The sequence below is a fragment of the Marmota flaviventris genome, chromosome 10 (genome assembly GCF_047511675.1).
Source record: "Marmota flaviventris isolate mMarFla1 chromosome 10, mMarFla1.hap1, whole genome shotgun sequence".
NCBI classification, from domain to species: domain Eukaryota; kingdom Metazoa; phylum Chordata; class Mammalia; order Rodentia; family Sciuridae; genus Marmota; species Marmota flaviventris.
Genome location: NC_092507.1, coordinates 123,677,303 through 123,695,726, shown reverse-complemented (window position 1 = coordinate 123,695,726; position 18,424 = coordinate 123,677,303). Strand labels below are relative to the sequence as shown.

General features: G+C 43.0%; 3 protein-coding genes across 3 annotated transcripts; 1 reads left to right on the top strand and 2 right to left on the bottom strand.

Moving 5' to 3' along the window:
- Positions 1-5,692: 5,692 nt before the first annotated feature.
- On the bottom strand, positions 5,693-7,822 carry H2bc21 (H2B clustered histone 21). Its single transcript, XM_071618482.1, has one exon. It carries the CDS (start codon positions 7,731-7,733, stop codon positions 7,353-7,355), a length of 381 nt encoding a protein of 126 aa, XP_071474583.1. The 5' UTR covers positions 7,734-7,822; the 3' UTR covers positions 5,693-7,352.
- Positions 7,823-8,025: 203 nt separating this feature from the next.
- On the top strand, positions 8,026-8,502 carry H2ac20 (H2A clustered histone 20). The gene has a single exon (XM_027953753.3). The coding sequence runs from the start codon at positions 8,063-8,065 to the stop codon at positions 8,450-8,452; it is 390 nt and encodes a 129-aa protein (XP_027809554.1). The 5' UTR covers positions 8,026-8,062; the 3' UTR covers positions 8,453-8,502.
- On the bottom strand, positions 8,369-9,025 carry H2ac21 (H2A clustered histone 21). The gene has a single exon (XM_027953752.2). The coding sequence runs from the start codon at positions 8,999-9,001 to the stop codon at positions 8,609-8,611; it is 393 nt and encodes a 130-aa protein (XP_027809553.1). The 5' UTR covers positions 9,002-9,025; the 3' UTR covers positions 8,369-8,608.
- Between the last annotated feature and the right edge of the window lie 9,399 nt (positions 9,026-18,424).

Genomic DNA, 18,424 nt, shown 5'->3' with positions numbered 1-18,424 from the left:
TTTTAGTTGTAGTTGGACACAATACCTTTATTTTATTTATTTATTTTTATGTGGTGCTGAGGATCAAACCCAGTGCCTCACACATGCTGGGCAAGCACTGCTGAGCCACAACCCCAGCTCTTTTTTTTTAATAGTATATATTTTTTATGGACACAATGTCTTCATTTTTATGTGCCTCACCTGTGTGAGGCAAGCATTCTACCACTGAGCTACAGCCCCAGCCCCTCTTTTCTCTTAGCGGGAGCCGCTGAAGATCTGACTTCAGACCACGCTGGGTCAGAGCTGGCAAATGACAAGTGGCACTGTCTTCCAGGCAGAGCTAGAGATCAGCCGGCTTCTCCCACCTGCCCAGGGAGCTAGACAAAGCTCTAGAGGTCCTGGGACCCGCTTCTGAAGAGAGGGCCCCAAAGACAGGTTTCTGAGGAACGTCTGCACCACGTAGGGATCTGATGGAGACCGAAAAGCAGAAAAAGGTTTTATCCTGAAATCAGAAAGAAAACATATAATAAGGAAATTTAGTAGACCAGATGATCTCTGAATTTTCCAGCACCAGTGATATTCTATGTTTCTATATGGCAAACATATTGATAGATCCTCAGATTACTTCTGATTTGAAAAGATTAGGCTTATATTCTAGTAAAAGTCAGGAGCATCAGGGTGATCAGAGAATACCAGGTTATTTAAACTGTATAGATATCAGTTTCTTCCTTTGTGAAATGGGGATAACATTTACCTTGGAGAGTTGTTCAGAAACAATGTGAGGTACAAGAAGGAAATTCCCAAGGGATTTGACGTGTTTGAACCTCAGTATTCTCCACTGTAAAATAAGAATCCTAACTTTGACCTTTCAGGGATTGCTCTGAGGATTCAAAATGTTGTTTATAGCACTTGGCACATTGAAGGCTTTCAATGCCTGAGGATTTTTTTTTCTTTTTACTCCTTAATTTAAAGTTAATTTAAATCACAGAAAAGTGTCTGACTTAAATCCAGATAATTCTTTTTGTTCCTGCAGTAGAAGAATTCTAGGACGGACCTCGTGATTGCTGACCTCTGGGAGCCTTTGGCCTTTGAGTAGAAGCAGAGCCAGTGCTTTGCATCCAATGAGAGAGAGAGAGAGAGAGAGAGAGACAAGGAGAAGGAGAGAAGGAGAAGGAGAAGACAATGACGACAGCTCAGCAATGGTGATGCACGCCTATAATCCCAGTGACTCAGGAGACTGATGCAGGAGGATCGGGAGTTCAAGTCCAGCCTCAACAAAACTCAGTGAGCCCTGTCTCAAGTACTGGGGGTGTAGTAATTGGGTTCAATACCAAAAGATAAGATAAAATAAAATAAATATATGCATAGCACATATCTACACACACACACATACATATGAACAACAAAATTGAAGGGATTTTGCAGGTGTAATTAAGACCTTAATTTGTTCACTTTGAGCTAATAAAAAGGCACACCCTTGGTCAGGTATCCTCAGTGAATTAAATCACTGAAGCAACGGGAATATGTGGTGCTGGCCTTTAGAAGCAAATATGCATGTTTAACCTGCCTGTGGAGAGGGCCACCTCGACAACAGAAGGTCTCAAACCTACAACCACAAGGAACTATGGTCTGCCAGCAACCTGCATGAAGTGCAAGAAGGCCCCATGTTTCAGTGGACATCTGGATTTCAGTCCTATGAAAAGACTTCAATTATGCCTTGCCCAGACCAACAGAAACTATGGGATAATACATTAGTATTGTCAGCTGGGCAGAGGGGACATACCACCTATAATCCCAGTGACTCGGGAGGCTGAAGCAGGAGGATTCCAAGTTTGAGACCAGCCTGGGCAACTTAGTGAGACCCTGCCTCAAAATAAAAAATGAACAAGAACTAGGGCTATAACTCAACGGTAAAGTGACTCTGGGTTCAATGCCCAGTGTGTGTGTGTGTGTGTGTGTGTGTGTGTGTGTGTGTAGGTGTGTGTGTGAGAGAAAGGGAGAGAGAGAAATTATTATCTTAAGCCACTAAACCTGTGGTAAATTTTTTACATGGCAATAGAAAACGAACATAGCTCTTTTGCCTCCTTCATGCAAACCATGGCTTTTTAATATCTTCTTTCTTCCTGCAGTCTCTATTCCTGTCTGAGACCGAATTATGAGTCACAATGGCCTCCCCACAGATTTCTAGTTTCCTGTGGTCTCCTTCTTCATTCTATCCTGCGCTTCTCAGTCAGAGTAACCCTCTCAAAACATTGCCCTTGACTTGCTCAAGAACCACATTAACTCTCCTGGGGTTGGTTATCAACTCGCATCTCTACGACCTGGTTTCACATTCCTCTGCCACCCACCTGGCTCTCTTGGCCTGTCTGATGACCAAACCTGTGACGTAGGCCTCATTAGTGACGTTGACTAGTTAAGAAAGTCACTCTGGAGAACACCTTCCGTACAGCAGTGGCTCATGACTTTAAGTGATTTTTTTTTTTTTTTTTAGTAGGACTGAGAATAGTGAAGTCCCAATGTCAGAACTAGGGGTCAGCTCATAGACCCCAGGGACTTTGGGAGTTGTTGTTGTTGTTATTGATGCCCTTCGTTTAAGTTGATTGTAGTTTGCATTGTTGAAGCTTTTAAAGCTATTCTTCAGAATTAACTAAAATGTATTGAGGGTCTATTAGGTGCCAGGTACTAGGATAGATACTTAGAAGTATGTTATTTTCATTAAAGGTATTCTCACAGCACTAGGATCTTTTTTTTTTTTTAATGATCATTAATCCCATTGCCCACATAAACTTTACTGACTTTTTTTGGTTGTGGGGGGGCAGATTACTGGAAATTGAACTCAAGGGCACTTTACCACTGAGCCACACTCCCAGCCCTTCTTGTTTTTTTTTTTTGTTTTGTTTTTTGTTTTGTTTTTTTAAGACAGAGAGAATATCGTTGTTGTTGTTGTTGTTGTTTTTTAGATGGACACAACACAATGCCTTTTATTTTTATGTGGTACTGAATATCGAACCCGGGTCCTGCCCATGCTAGGCAAGCGCTCTACTGCTGAGCCACAATCCCCTTTCTTGTTTTTTTTATCTTTTATTTTTAAGGCAGGATCTAGCTAAGTTACCCAGGTTGGCCTCAAATACGATCCTTCTGCCTCAGCTTCCTAGGAGCTGAAATCACAGGTGTGCACTGCCGCACCTGGCTAGATTATTGAATGAAGCAATGGATTAATGAGACCAGACCTAATAGTGCTGCACAGTCTAAGAGGTAATGGCCCTTGTGACTTTCTTATAGAACTTAATACTATTAACAGATACTTAAGAGATATTTATAAAAGAAGGTACAGATTTTCAATTATAAATATTAAATCGTCAGTTAATCCTACTCTCCCTAGTCACGAGAGCAGTCTTTCAGTTAGGGGTCAGACAGCGCTGCCCCTTAGGCCTACTTCTGTGTCAGAATCACTGAAGGGCCATATTATGTCCCTCCTAAAGGCACAGGACTCTGCAAACCAAATGGTGAAACCCAAATATGGTTAAAGAACAGCTGATGGAGTTTCACATCAGCAATTTGTTTTTTCTTCTGAAAGCCAAGCTGGGGCGTGCAACAGGCCACTGGAGTTTTGTGAGGGCGGGAGGGGGGGGGAATGAGATCGGATCTGCGCTATAGATCACTCTCATAGCAGAATATTGGACGGACGATAGCAGTTCTCAGCCTAGAAGAATCAAGGTGAAATCTTAACACTTTCCCAGTTGAATACAATAGATATTTGTATATGTCTCATCTTTCCCATCTGAGTTCCTTCTAAGGGCAGAAAGTTTATTGGCTTCTTCTGCAGAACCACAAAGTAGGAGTACACTAAAAAGTGGAGGAAGGACTAAAAACAACCCAAGTGCCCATCAACAGGTAAATGAATTAACAATTATCGCCTAGCTATACAACAGAATATTACCCACCCCCACTCCCCAAAAAAGGGCTAATAGGTGCAAAAATATGAATGAATCTCAAAATACTTATGTTATATTAAAGAAGCCAGTTAAAAGAATACATACTATATGGTTCTATTTATACAAAAGTCTAGAAAATGCAAACTAATGACATAAAGCAAATCAGTGGTCACCTGAGGACAGGAATGGGGACAAAGGAAGGGGGCAAAAAGGATTACTTTTCTGCACTAGGAAACTGAGGGGTGATTTATATGTTCATATTTTTGGTGTGGTGATGTTTACATAGTACTTATAGGTATCAAAATTTAGCAAACTGGATGTTAAACATGTGCAGTTTATCATATGCCAATGATGCCTCAGTAAAGTCTTGCTTTTTGACAGAGAAATGACTTAAGAGATGGATTTGAGCCGGACTCTGGAAAATTTGGTCTTGACTTAAAACTCTGGCAGAGCCAGAAAAGGCAGTTCAGTACATAATTGGAAAAGAAACAAATGGGTTTAGAGGAAGGAAACAGAGCATTTTGCCTGTAGCAGAAAACCTGTATAGCAGAGCAGGAGGAGAGAGGCCTGTGAAAGAGAGAAAAGGCAGATTATGGGAGGGACCGATCATCAAGCTTTTTAAAAGTGTGCTTCGGATTGTAGTTCCACTTCTTTCTGAATGATACTGGACACGTCACTTAACCTCTCTGAGGTTTAGTTTCCTTTATCTGCAAAATAAGGATGACAAAAATGGGACCTCTCTTAAAAGGTGGCAGTGAAGATCAGACAATGAATGTGAGCCACTTGGCAGAGGACTAAGGGCTCAATACCTGGAAGCCGTTATTATAACAATTATTGTTGTTAGCCCTACATAAGCAAACATTTAAAGATGCCTGAGCAAGAGAAAGAAGTGTTTAAAGGAGGTTCTTTACAAGAACTAATCTCACCATTATTGATCACTTTCCCTCCAGAATTAATATACCAAATTCTATCACCACTTCCTCCTTCCTTGCTCTGTGACTTCCTTTCTAGTGAGAATCATTCCCAGGAGGAGCCCCTAACTAGCAGCGAAAGCTCTCTTATGCTAGTCAAAGTATCCTAGCTGTGGAGTCCCCCCCACCCCACCCGACACATACACATTCTCCATCTCTCTGGGATGGAGAATCAGAGTCCTCCAAGACTACTTTGAAGATCAACCATCACTACCCCAGATTTATATCCAGGGTGTGTTCTGAGGAGAATAAAGTAGGCAGGTGATGTTTCTTTTCATTTCAAAGCATAGATATTTCCCCCCAAAATCCAGGGAGGTGTCCAGGCTTTCGAGAGTAGCCCTACTTCCGCAAGTCCCTTAAGCACTAATCAGGGAGCTTATTCTCTGAAGAATTTATGAGGAAAGACATCTCTCTACCTCAGTTTTGTTATCTATAAAATGGAAGGTAATAAAGGTACTTCATGAGGTTTTTTTTCTGAGGATTAAATGAGCCAATATGTTCAAAGGGCCTATATGATACTACCTGGCACGTTGCATGTGCTTCATGTTAGCTACACTTTATTAAGGGCTTTATTTCTTCCACTATTTGTAGTGCTTATTTATGGTTATATATTTCTCAGTCATTAAGCATTAATAGTGAACCTGTAATAGGCTATTTCAGCCCAAGTGTACACCTAGGGTAGAAGTGACTGATGGCTTGTAAATATTCATCCTCCAGGTCAGAGACACCCAGCTTTTCCCCAGACCCAACCACAGGTGGTAGTATATGTTGATTTAATTTATTGAAAAAAATAAATTGCAAACAAGCTTTTAGATTAATTGGTAACTTTATTAATAACTGCAGTGTCTACACACATTTGAAAACACGTGTAGGAGACATGCCATATAGTCAGTCTGTGATAATTTCTAAAGTTCCTTTGGATTCATGAAATCCCTGCAATCAACTCCAGAAGTAAATGATGAGACCTTAGTGTCTTAATCCACAAAATCAAGGTTTGAATAGAAAAACTCAATGTTCTATAACTCCACAAAATAAAACTAAAATGCAATTGTCCTCTCATAGGAGGATACAAAAATAGTGTTAGCTACATGCTTTCTCTCAGCCTCATCTATAAAAAAGATATTAATTCTGTTGTCCCACCTGTCTTGCAGAGTCTTCTGAGAAGCAAATGAGGTAGCAACTATAAATTAAAACCTCATCTCAGTGAGGAATAGAAAATCAGGATTGAGGCAACGCAGGGGTGGGGAGTAGGGGGTGTTGGTCTTTGCCACGACCAACATTCTGATTTCAATGAAAATCTGAAAGGTTACGCTAAACTGTGAAGCATAAAGGTAGAACCTATTGCAGCCTCCTCTTTCACAAAGAGCATCTTAACATGCCCCCAAACCCCCAGCTGTTGCACTGTGACTAAGGACAGATTTGGGAAAGGAGCCGCAAAAATATTTCCATTTTCATCCTGTCTTCACATACAGCTAATGGAAAAGAACAGCACCCATCGACCCACAGAAGCAAGGAAGAAAGGGGTGGGTAGAAAAATTATCTCAATAAATATTAATTCAGTAAGTACTATTTGTCCTCTATGTGCCAGGCATTGGTTTGCACTTAAGGCACAGTGGGAAGTCAGACCCGCAAAGCCTGTCAAGGATAAGGAGAAAGATCATAATTAAGAACAAATAAACCAATTTCAGCTCGTTAGGAGGAAGACAAAACAGCCAGGCAGGAAAGATAGGAGCGAATTCCTGAGTGGATGGCTTAGAAAGGTATATTCGAGATGACTTTTGAGCCCAGATCTAAATGACCAGTGCGCTTTGCACTGCCATGGGAGCGCACGTTCCAAGCACAGAGCATTAAATGTAAAAACGATCCACAAATCCAGAAAGGATTTTAAACACCCAAGGGGGAGTGGTAAGTATTCCGCAGCAGCGGGAAATTTTAAATATTCGTGTCGCCCAATCAGGAAAAGTTGAGGGCCCGGCTGCGCGGGATCCGCCCTAAGTACACAAAACCCACGGTATACACAGGACACCTCGCAGGGTCGAACTGGCGGCTAGATACACCAGCTGCATACACCAGCTGCGGTCAGGTTACAGTCGTACTGAGCTGTCAGCGCTCGCTGGAGTCGGGTTTCGGTCCTGGGGTCCTCGTAAAACACGACTTTGTTTTAGGTCAATAAAACACCCAACAAAGTCACCAGAACACAACGGTCTGGGGCTTGGAGGAGAAAGGACAGACCCCTAGCATCCCAGTTTTAAGAAAGCTAAGCAGCGCAATAGGAGGAAAAAGCAAGTCCAGTCACACACCCGGAACCTCAAGTTACAAATGTTTAAAAACTACTTGTGCCATCTCCTAGGACGTTTAGAACTAAGGGAATACAAGTGAACCAAGCTCTTTTCTGCTGATTAAGTGGGTGGCTCTTAAAAGAGCCTTTGGAGAAAAGCGGCTAGAGAGCGCCAAGTCGGAGCAGGACTCATTTGGAGCTGGTGTACTTGGTGACCGCCTTGGTGCCCTCGGACACGGCGTGCTTGGCCAGCTCCCCGGGCAGCAGCAGGCGCACGGCCGTCTGGATCTCCCGCGACGTGATGGTCGAGCGCTTGTTGTAGTGCGCCAGGCGGGACGCTTCGCCGGCGATGCGCTCGAAGATGTCGTTGACGAACGAGTTCATGATGCCCATGGCCTTGGACGAGATGCCGGTGTCGGGGTGGACCTGCTTCAGCACCTTGTACACGTAGATGGAGTAGCTCTCCTTGCGGCTGCGCTTGCGCTTCTTGCCATCCTTCTTCTGGGCCTTGGTGACGGCTTTCTTGGAGCCCTTCTTGGGGGCCGGAGCGGACTTGGCGGGTTCAGGCATGGTAAAACACGGAGCCAACAGGGCTCAGCAAGGGCAAGAATTAAGGGGATGGGCGGGCCTGATCCTTTTATAACCACCTTATGCAAATTAGGGCTCAAAAAGTCCTTCCCTTTCATTGGTCCATGTAGGGACCTTGCGTTTTCAGCAAAACCTACGTAACAATCACGACTCTCGATTTTATTGGCCGTTTCTGGAGCCAAATTAGGACCAATGAAAACCTCGCTCCTGACCCCACCCCTAGGAAAGCTTATAAAGGGTTTCTTTTTGGTGCTTTTTCAATCTTGTGGGGAAATCTGACGTTTCTGCTGGTTTAAGCGCTCGGTTTAGTCATGTCCGGCCGTGGCAAGCAGGGAGGCAAGGCCCGCGCCAAGGCCAAGTCGCGCTCTTCGCGGGCTGGCCTCCAGTTCCCGGTGGGCCGGGTGCACCGCCTGCTGCGCAAGGGCAACTACGCCGAGCGGGTGGGGGCCGGCGCGCCCGTCTACATGGCGGCGGTGCTCGAGTACCTGACCGCCGAGATCCTGGAGCTGGCTGGCAACGCGGCCCGCGACAACAAGAAGACGCGCATCATCCCCCGCCACCTCCAGCTGGCCATCCGCAACGACGAGGAGCTGAACAAGCTGCTGGGCAAAGTGACCATCGCCCAGGGCGGCGTCCTGCCCAACATCCAGGCCGTGTTGTTACCAAAGAAAACCGAAAGCCACAAAGCCAAAAGCAAATAAACGCTGACAAGCTAAACCAAAGACCAAAGGCTCTTTTTAGAGCCACCCAAGTTTTCAAAAAAAGAGCTAATGCGCTACTTGTGATCAGCCCTTCATTTGACACTTTTGGTGGCTCTTAAAAGAGCCTTTGGGGTGAGGGGATGGTGCCCAGCCTAGTTACTTGTTCTTGCCAGGCTTGTGACTCTCCGTTTTCTTGGGCAACAAGACAGCCTGGATATTGGGCAACACGCCGCCCTGAGCGATGGTGACACCCCCGAGTAACTTGTTGAGCTCTTCGTCATTTCTCACGGCTAGTTGCAAATGGCGAGGGATGATGCGCGTCTTCTTGTTGTCGCGGGCCGCGTTGCCAGCCAGCTCCAGGATCTCGGCGGTCAGGTACTCGAGGACGGCCGCCAGGTACACGGGCGCGCCGGCCCCCACCCGCTCGGCGTAGTTGCCCTTGCGCAGCAGGCGGTGCACCCGGCCCACCGGGAACTGGAGGCCGGCGCGCGAGGAGCGCGACTTGGCCTTGGCTCGAGCTTTGCCTCCCTGCTTTCCGCGTCCTGACATGACGGCTAAAAATGCGGTTAGAGCTTCTTTTTCAAGGAGAAGGATGTGGAAAGGATAACCAATTTGATGTAATTTATAAGAGCTACCGGGAGGGGTGAGGGGAAGTAGTTTGATTGGCTACAAACGGAGCCGGCTCAGACAGCCAATAGGGAAGCAGAAAACAGACTTCTGGTTTGCAACAAGGAAATGACGGATTTTTTAAGTACCTACCAATCGCTGAGAGCCACATTAAGTCCCCTTATTTGCATACCAGGATTTTTAAAGAGGAGGGTTTCAAACAAAAACCATTCTCTATTTTAGAGTGGCAATTTGTCGCATTGTTTTGGTTTCTGTTTAGGGTAGGGAAATCCCCAAAAAGAACCTAAATAATTCAGAAGCCCTCAAGTAGACGGATAATTACTCCTGTATGGGATTCCGCAGCCAGTTATCCCCTTGAGCCCTAAACTAACCCTCCACCTCTCACCCTTTCTGTCTCGTCACAGCCAGGCTCCTTTAAAGAATTAACTGCTGGGGCTGCGTCCTTTCTTTGCCCTCAGTTTGGTGGGTGGCTTCGCCCCACCCCCACATCCCTGCGCAGTCTTGGAATTGAGTTTGACCGAGGGCTAGAATATATGTTATCCTTCTCTAGACCTCCAGGAGGCGTCCGGTAACACTTTGAAACTCGGTGGCTTGGTTCTCAAAATGTCGCCGTTCGTTTTTCTTACCTGACTTTTCTTATCCTGTTTCTATTCCTCTGCCCACTCCTAAGTCTGCAAATGACTGTCTCCCTACCCACAGATCTTCATTCTTCCTGAGGTGTCAAGCCCACTTTCTGTGCTTTCAATGAATATCCACATTTGTTTCAGGAGCTCAGACCCTCTTATCTAACTGCTTACCAGATAAATTCAACATGATTGTCCTTAAACATCAGAACAGGAACTCATGCAAAGAACGCTCGCCCTTTTTGTCCTCTTTCCCTGAATTGCACCAACGAAATTCCAGGTACTGAGACAGAAAGACCACCCATAGACAACTAGGGGAAAAGTCTCTCTTCTTTCTAGAGAAGAGATAAGAGAGGATAGGGAAATCAAGCTTCCGACCCCAGCTATTTTAAGCCACAAAAATAGTTCCTTAAATACCCGCTAGCAACGACCAACCGCAAAATGTTCTCTAAAGCACTGCCTCTTGCGCCAACAGACCCTCAACCCCCACCCTTATGCTAATAGAGGCTTAGAAATTACTCTTTCCTGATTTGCTGAAGAAGACAAAATAGAGAGAGTTGATTGGCCTCTTTCTGAATCTTTTTACCTGTTATCCCATCGATCACCTATAGGGACAGATCATCCCATAAAAACCGCCAAGACAGAATAGTGGTACTTTGTCTTGGGACCCTTCCCATGCTGCAGGTGCATTTTTTCTGCTTTAAATAAAATTTGCTAGTCTACTCTGTTTGTGGATCTCTTGACAGCTTGCTCCCTGTTACAGTACCTAAGCCAGCATTTGCTCTTCCCTTTGTCTCAACAGCATATCCAGCCAGTTACTTCTTACCTCTTCAGCCTTTTTCTCCCAGCTCTCCTTGTCTACCTCTCCTCACTCCCTTAGATTTTAGAGCCAGCTCCTGAAGAGTAACTTTACCTGCTGGTTCTAATGACTTCGGTGATTCTCCACCCACCTTTCCTAGAAACCTTTCCGCAAAGTTTTTCTGTTTCTTCTTTCCCAAAGACGTTCTACCTCCCTCACACCATTTTCATTCTTTCCTTAGTGTCTCACAAGAGAAAAGAACTGATTTAAATTCTTTTCTTTGAGCTCTTTTCTAATGCTCTCCTTTATCCACATCTTTATTCAATCAGCACTTATTGAGTGTGTTATTGGACTGTGGGTATGCAGATAATTGAGAGTAGTAAGTCTGTGATGAAATGCTTCTAGAAAAATGGAGGCAGGCTGGTGAACTCTGGGAGTTAAATTAGTTAATATCAGCAATCTGTAGTGATAACTCCGGGTAAGAATGCTCTTATAGATTTGCAGAACGCTCAAATCCAATCAAAAGTGATGGGAGTGTTTCCTCAATTGTGGAATGTAACCAAAGATAATTCTGACCTAACCAGATTTTAGACTTAATGAAGTAACTTAACTTATCCAGCCTTGCTTTCATATACTTAATAGTTTAGATTCCATACAAAACCCTTTTAGATAAGTCCAGATAGGCCAATATCTTACAAATTATTCCAGACTCATTTACTTTCTATTGCTCCCAAGAGCTCCTTTCCCAGTTTTCTTACCAGAGCTATTATAAAAGAAAATAGAGCAGGCAATTTGTAAAAGTATACACCATTACAAATAGGCTGGATCTTATTTCCTTTAACACCTCTGGGATTGTTCACCAAAGGCAACTGAGTTCCTTCTCAGACAGTTTAGTTAAGCAAGCATTTAATTTGTATTCTAGAGCCATTCCACCATTCCAGCCATTGACCCCTCTCCCTCCCCTTTAGCTCCACCTCTCTCACCACCACCTGACCCCTGTGTTGCACTGTGCACCATTCATTAGGTGAGCATGGCCTCTCTGAAACTCCATGAGGTTGCACATACAGTTGCCCCTGACAGATATGCTTCCTCCTCTCTTTCTCTCCCTCTCTCCCTCACTTCTCCTTCCCCACCTCCTTCTCCCCCCGCCCTTTCTCTCCTTCTTTTTGTGGTACTGGGATTGAAGCCTGGGGTGCTTTTCCACTGAACTGAACTTCACCCCCAGCCCTTTTTATTGTTTTGTTTTGTTTTGTTTTGTTTTGAGACAGGGTCTAGCTAAGATGCTGAGGTTGTCTCTAACTTGCAATCCTTATGCCCCACCCTCCCAAGTTGCTGGGTTTACAGGTGTGTGCCTGCCTGGCTCCATCTTCTCTTGACAAGGCAAAATTCTTCAACCTTTCAGTTTCAGTCCAGATACCACTTCTATCATGAGGGCTTCCCTACTCCCATATAAACAGCCTTGGTGTGTCTACATTGCTTTGTTTGCATCCTGGTGATGGCAGTTTTCATTCTATACTGTATTTTCATGTTGGTCTCACCTCCCTTCTGTGGCCACTAGTCAACAATTTCCAAGTGCCAACCATAAATAGTAGACTGTGATAGAATGATAGAAGATATAAAAGGAGTTCATCCACTAAAAAAAGAAAAGAAAGAAAACACACACACGTAAATGAGACTAATGTAAAGAATTCATACAGAGCCGGAACCCCAGAGGCCCCAAAGCTGGAAGAGGAGGCTGTGATGGTGAACTTGACTGGCCAAGAGATTATTTCTAGACATGGCTGTGAGGGGGTTTCTGAGAGAGGTTAGCATTTGAATTGGTGGACAATGAAGAGGATCACTCTCACCTACTCAGGTGGGCTACATCCAGTCCAGTAAGGACCTCAAACAAAAGACCAAAAGACAAAGGAAGGACAAATTTGCTTCCTGCCTCAGGGAGAACATCCATCTGCTCCTGCCCTTGGACTTCAGTGCTCCTCATTCTCTGGTCTTCAGAGTCAGACTGGGATTCTCAACATCAGTCCTGGGTTCTTAGGCCTCTGGACTTGGACTGGATCTTAGCCCATTGGCTCCCCTGGTTCTCAGACCTTGGGGTCTGGTCTAGAACTCCACCATTGGCTTTCCTGATTCTCTAGCTACAGATAGCAGACGGGAGATTTCTCAGCCCATAATCGTGTGAGCCAATCCTTTACCATAAGTCTCTTTTACTGTGTCTCACAGGAAGAATAGCCCAAATAGCTTGACTCTCGGGGTTGTTTACCAGATCTGCGACTATGGGCAAGAGACCTAACCACTAAGCTGCTCTGCTTCCTGGCTGCTTTGTACTTTGTGGGACTGTGGTAAGAATTAAAAGAGTTCATAAATATAAAACATTTAGAACAGCATCTGGTACCCAAAAAGTAGGAACATCCCAAAAACTCTTTGAGTGAGGTTGTCATTTTAGAAATAAATATGTTGGGGAGCTGGAGGCCTAGCTCATAGCTATAGCGTGTGTACTTAGCATTCCTGAGGCCCTGGGTTCAATTCCCAACACCATAAGAAATAAGTAAACATTGGTTTATCCTATGACCCAGCAATTTCACTCCTGAATATATATGAAAAAAAAAAAGAAATGATTGTTTATGTCCAACAAAAAACATGTACAGGAATATAATTTGTTCATATATTTCAATACTGTATAATAATGAAAATGAACAATTTACAAATGACTGCCCCGCACATGGATGAATCTCACAAACATAATGTTGAGTAGAAGAAAAGAAACACGAGAGAATCCATATTTATATGAAGTTCACAAAGGAGCAAAACGCATCTATGGTGATAAAGACTAGAATAAGAGTTACCTGTGGCAGGATAGTATGGGCTTCCCTGGGAGCCATCTGAGGTACTAGAATTCTCTATATCTTGATATGGGTGCATCACATGTAAAATTAAGCTGTACACTTAAGATTTTAAATTTCTTATATTTAAATCAAACTTCAATAAGCATAAAGTACTTTTTTTAAGTGAAAAAGTATCGAAGTAATCATCACAGGGAAAACCAATGAGGTTGGTCGTGTCGATCCTCATGTTACAGACTGGTGTTTGTTGTTTGCTTTGTTTTGTTAGTTACACATAAAATGGCCACCGTGACTCTCAGTACTTAACGCCTTTACGGCCAAGACAGACTTTCTGCAAATAGTAGATATTATTTGAAACACAAACAATCAACTTGCCCGTGGAGCTTGCATTTGCTAATTTTTCATTTATTTTTACAAAGAGAATAATGATGGCGGCCCTTTCCATTGATACACTAATTCATTCATCCATCCAATTTTGGAGGTTTGTTTGTTGAGATAGGGCTTCACTAAAACGCTCAACTTGACGTCCAATTTGCAATCCTTCTGCCTCAACCTTCCAAGTAGTCATATGCATGTACCATGGCACCTGGCATATTCTACCCAATATATTTATTTATTTATTTATTTATTTATTTTTAAAGAGAGAGAGAATTTTTTAATATTTACTTTTCAGTTTTGGGCGGACTCCACATCTTTGTTTGTATGTGGCTCTGAGGATCGAACCCGGGCCGCACGCATGCCAGGCGCGCGCGACTGCTTGAGCCACATCCCCAGCCCCTCCAATATATTTTATTGATCACCTAAATGTGCCAACACGAAGGTCAACATCACACTTCTAGAATATATTAAATACCATGCCTTATGTGTGGATCTCTCTTTCCATGTGGTCAGTTCCCTCTAGGGATTCAAATTTCTGTTTAAACGTCAGCTCTATAGCAAGGTTTTTCCTGACCACGGCTTCTCAACACTCCCACTGATTAGCAAGTTGCAAGGCCTTAGCCAAAGAACCAGTCCTATAATAGAATCTGTTTAACGGCTTTCTAATCGATTTGCTTCTCTCTAGACCACATGCTGCCTTTCTTCATGTTATCTTTCACCCACAACTTTAACAAAGACTTCTCTCTTCTTCTCCTGCTTCTCTACTCTTCCCACTCCTCAAAAACGCTCTTCGCACACTAACCAGCATGGTCTTTCCAATAAACATCCTAATTCTTTTTTCACCATAGGATTTCTCTTCAGGTGATTTCACCACCACCCTACCACTCAGCCACCCCGCTATCCCAGCGATCTCATTTCATTTTGATAATCCCTAGTAGAAAGATGCCTCTCATATACTTTCAAATGATAAAATTATTGACAAACAGGAAATACATAGACTCAAAAGTACAGTTGTCCCCCCTTATCCACAGCAGGATATGTTCCAACATGACGAGTGGATACTGGAAACGGCGGATAGTACCAAACCCCATAGACACTGTAATTCCCCAGTACCATGGAAGAGTGGTTCCTGGGACCCCCACAGGTATCAAGTCTGCAGACGCTCAAGTCCCTTATGTAAAATGGCATAACGTTTGGCTATAACCTAGGCATGTCCTCTTAAATCGTCTCCAAATTACTTACTATGTCTACTACAACATAAGGGCTGTGTAAATACTTGTTATACTATATTGTTTAAGAACGATAACGAGGAAAAGGTCTGCACATGTTTAGTACAGATGCAAGTTGTAAAAAATACTTTCAATCAGCAGTTGGTTGACTCCACAGATGCCCATCATGTGTATATGGACTCCATGGATTTGGAGACTGATTTATTATGTTTTTTCCTGTTATGTTTTTCATAACTGTGATAAAGTTTAACTTGTAAATTATGCTCAGTAAGAGATTAACAACAATAACTAATAGTAAAATAGACTAATATAACAATATACTGTAATAGAAATCATTTAAAAATTATATGTTGTTTCTTTCTGTAATTTTCCATTTAATATTTTTAGACCACAGCTGACTTCAGGTGACTGAAATCATGGAAAAGGGGGAACTACTGTATCTCCGACAATTACAGATTGGAAAAACCTGATAGATATCACCTTAATCACATGATCAGAATTACAGTTAGTAATAGGAGAGTTCAAGATCATGTGTCCCCTAATAAGGTGCACAAAGGAGGACTCAATATCGCTTGCTATAGTTTGAATCTGGAGTGTCCCCCTAAAGTCCATTGTTAGAGGCTGGTGCCCCAGTTTGGTGCTATCAGGAGGTGGTGGAACCTTAAAGAGGTGGGACTTAGTGGGGGGTGTGCCCTTGAAGTAGATATCAGGACTCCATCCCCTTCCTCTTCTTTTTCTTTTGCATCCTGGCCTTGCAGAGAGTGGCTTTGTTCTGCCAGGTACTCCCTGCCATGATGTGCTTCCTTGCCACAAGCCCAAAGCAATGGGGCAAACCGACCATAGACTGAAACCCAAAACCACCAGCCAAAATAAATCTTTTTTTTTTAAGTTGTAGATGGACATAATACCTTTATTTATTTATTCGTTCGTTTGTTTGTTTATTTGCTTGTTTGTTTATTTTTATGTGGTGCTGAGGATCGAATCCAAGCCTGTGCCTCAGGCATGCTAGGCAAGGGCTCTACCACTGAGCCACAACCTCAGCCCCAAAATAAATCTTTTTATAAGTCAATTTGTCTCAGGTGTTTGTTATAGTAATGGAAAGCTGACTAATGTATCATTTCTGCAGTATTCCTGCCAAAAATGCAAACTTAAATCTTAGTCATGGATTAAACATTAGACAAATCTAAATTGTGATGCATTCAATGAAATAAATGGCCTGTAGTCTTTAAAATATCAAAGTCAGCCAGGTGCAGAGTCATGCACCTAGAGTCCCAGCCACTGGAGTGGCCAAAACAGAAGGATTGCTTGAACCCAGAAGTTTGAGACCAGCCTGGATGACATATCAAGACCCCATCTCTAAGTAAATAAATACCCCAAAGACAAAGAAAGACTAAGGAACTAGTCCAGGTTAATGAAAACAAAAGAGACCTAACAAGTAAATGCACCATTTTGCCCTAGATTGGCTCCTAGACCAGAAAAAAATTTTTTTTAATTTTACATATAGAGCATTAGTGGAACAATTGGCTAACTTTGAATAAGGTATGTAATTTAGATAATAGTACTATAGCTATGTTAATTTCTAGAGTTGTACAATTACATTCTGGCTAATGTCTATCTCTCTTTAGTAAATATACATTCATAAAATACATTAGTCATGGTTCTCTACAGAATCAGAACCACTAGGAGAGAGAGAGAAATAGATTTTATTACAGTAAATTTGCTCTTTGATTATGGATGATAACAAATTGAAAGATCCCCAAGATCTTCAGGGTGAGTTGGCAAGGTGGAGACCCAGAAAAATGGAGATCTAAAAGGCCTGAGAACCAATGGTGTAGTTTCAGTCTAACGACTGGGCTCAAGACCCAGGAGGAGCAAATGTTTTAGTCTGAGTTCCAAGGCAGGAAAAAGCTAATGTTCTAGTACTGATGCAACCAGTCAGGAGGATATCTTATTTACTTGGAAGAAAAGCACTTTTTAAAATTTCTTTCCACGTTTTTTTTTAATTGGTGCATTGATAGTTGCACATAATGATGGGATTTCTTGATACATATTCATACCTGCACCCAATATAACAATATAATTTGGCCAATATCGTTCTCCAACACTTCCCTGCAATTACCCTGTTGTTCTACTCAGGCTTCCAACTCTTTGGATAAGGCCCCCACACATTAGGGAGGGCAGTTTGCTCTACTCTGTCTACCAATTTAAATGTTACTATTATTCAAAACACTCTCACAGAAACGCCCAGAATAATATTTGACTGCCTCAGTCTAGCTGGGCACAAATCAGGAGCCACTTGAAGATTCAAGCAGGAACGAACTTTATTTTTAGAACTCACCCCTCTAGCCACTCACCGAACTCTCCAGGAACTCCCCGGGAGCTCCACAGGAACTTTGGGTACTTCGGGAACTTCGGGAACTTAGGGAGCACTCAACCCCGCGAACTCCACCCACACAAACTCTCTAGGAACTCCGCCAGAGTTCAAAAATAGTGGGCACCCAAGGCAGCAGGAACCACTCCTTCTGGCAAAATGCCAGGCACCATCTTGACCTGGCCCTGGCTCTCAACATCTCCCCTCTTTTGTTTAATTAAACAACAAGTATGTGGCTTAGGGACCTTGCCTGTCTTAGGTTGTCCAATACTACATATAGTCCTGACCCGTCATCGGATGAGCTGACCTCAAGGCGTCAGCCTCCTGTCTTAGGTTGGTACCATTGCAATTGGATCTTACCTGTCATTGACTACCGGCCCAGCATTTAGCCACACTTGTGGATAGTGGTTTTTACACAAACAACATGAACAACCTGCTACAAGCAGAAAGGGGAGGATACAAAACGCCACGACACCAAGCCAATTCACAGCCCCTTTTGGAAAAATTGTACCACCGATGACATCATCAGCAAAGATACCCCGGCACTACCACAATTCACTGCACCAACAGATAGTTCACAATGCATACAAGTGATACATAGTCCAGGCAAGTTCTGCAAGCAGTTTAAAGCAGAGGAATCCATTAATATGTCCTTTTCCTCCCAAAGTAAATCGACTCCTTGATTGAGCATCACTTGTTGAGTTACATTATTCATTGATGCATCAATTTATACAGTTTGTTGTGATAGCTATCGCAGAAGCTGTAGTTTGGTTTTATCTTTGTCTTCACTGGCACTGGGATGAAGACAGAAATTCTGGCAATGATGGCTAAAAAAAATTATGTAACATTCCAGCAGGCACTAAAAAAAAGCAATTTTCTAAACAATTTAGTGTCCTGAATAGAATTAGATATAATGAAAAGGAAAGGTGAAAGTAAACAAACAGATCTGTTAACCTCCTTTTTTGTTCACGTTTTAGAACAATCCTCAACAGCTGTTTACCCAATTTAAATTAAACGATTTAAATCACGTGAATAATAAAAAAAATTTGGATCCATTTTTTCATGAGCGCTCCTCATATATGATATATGGACATACGCACATACA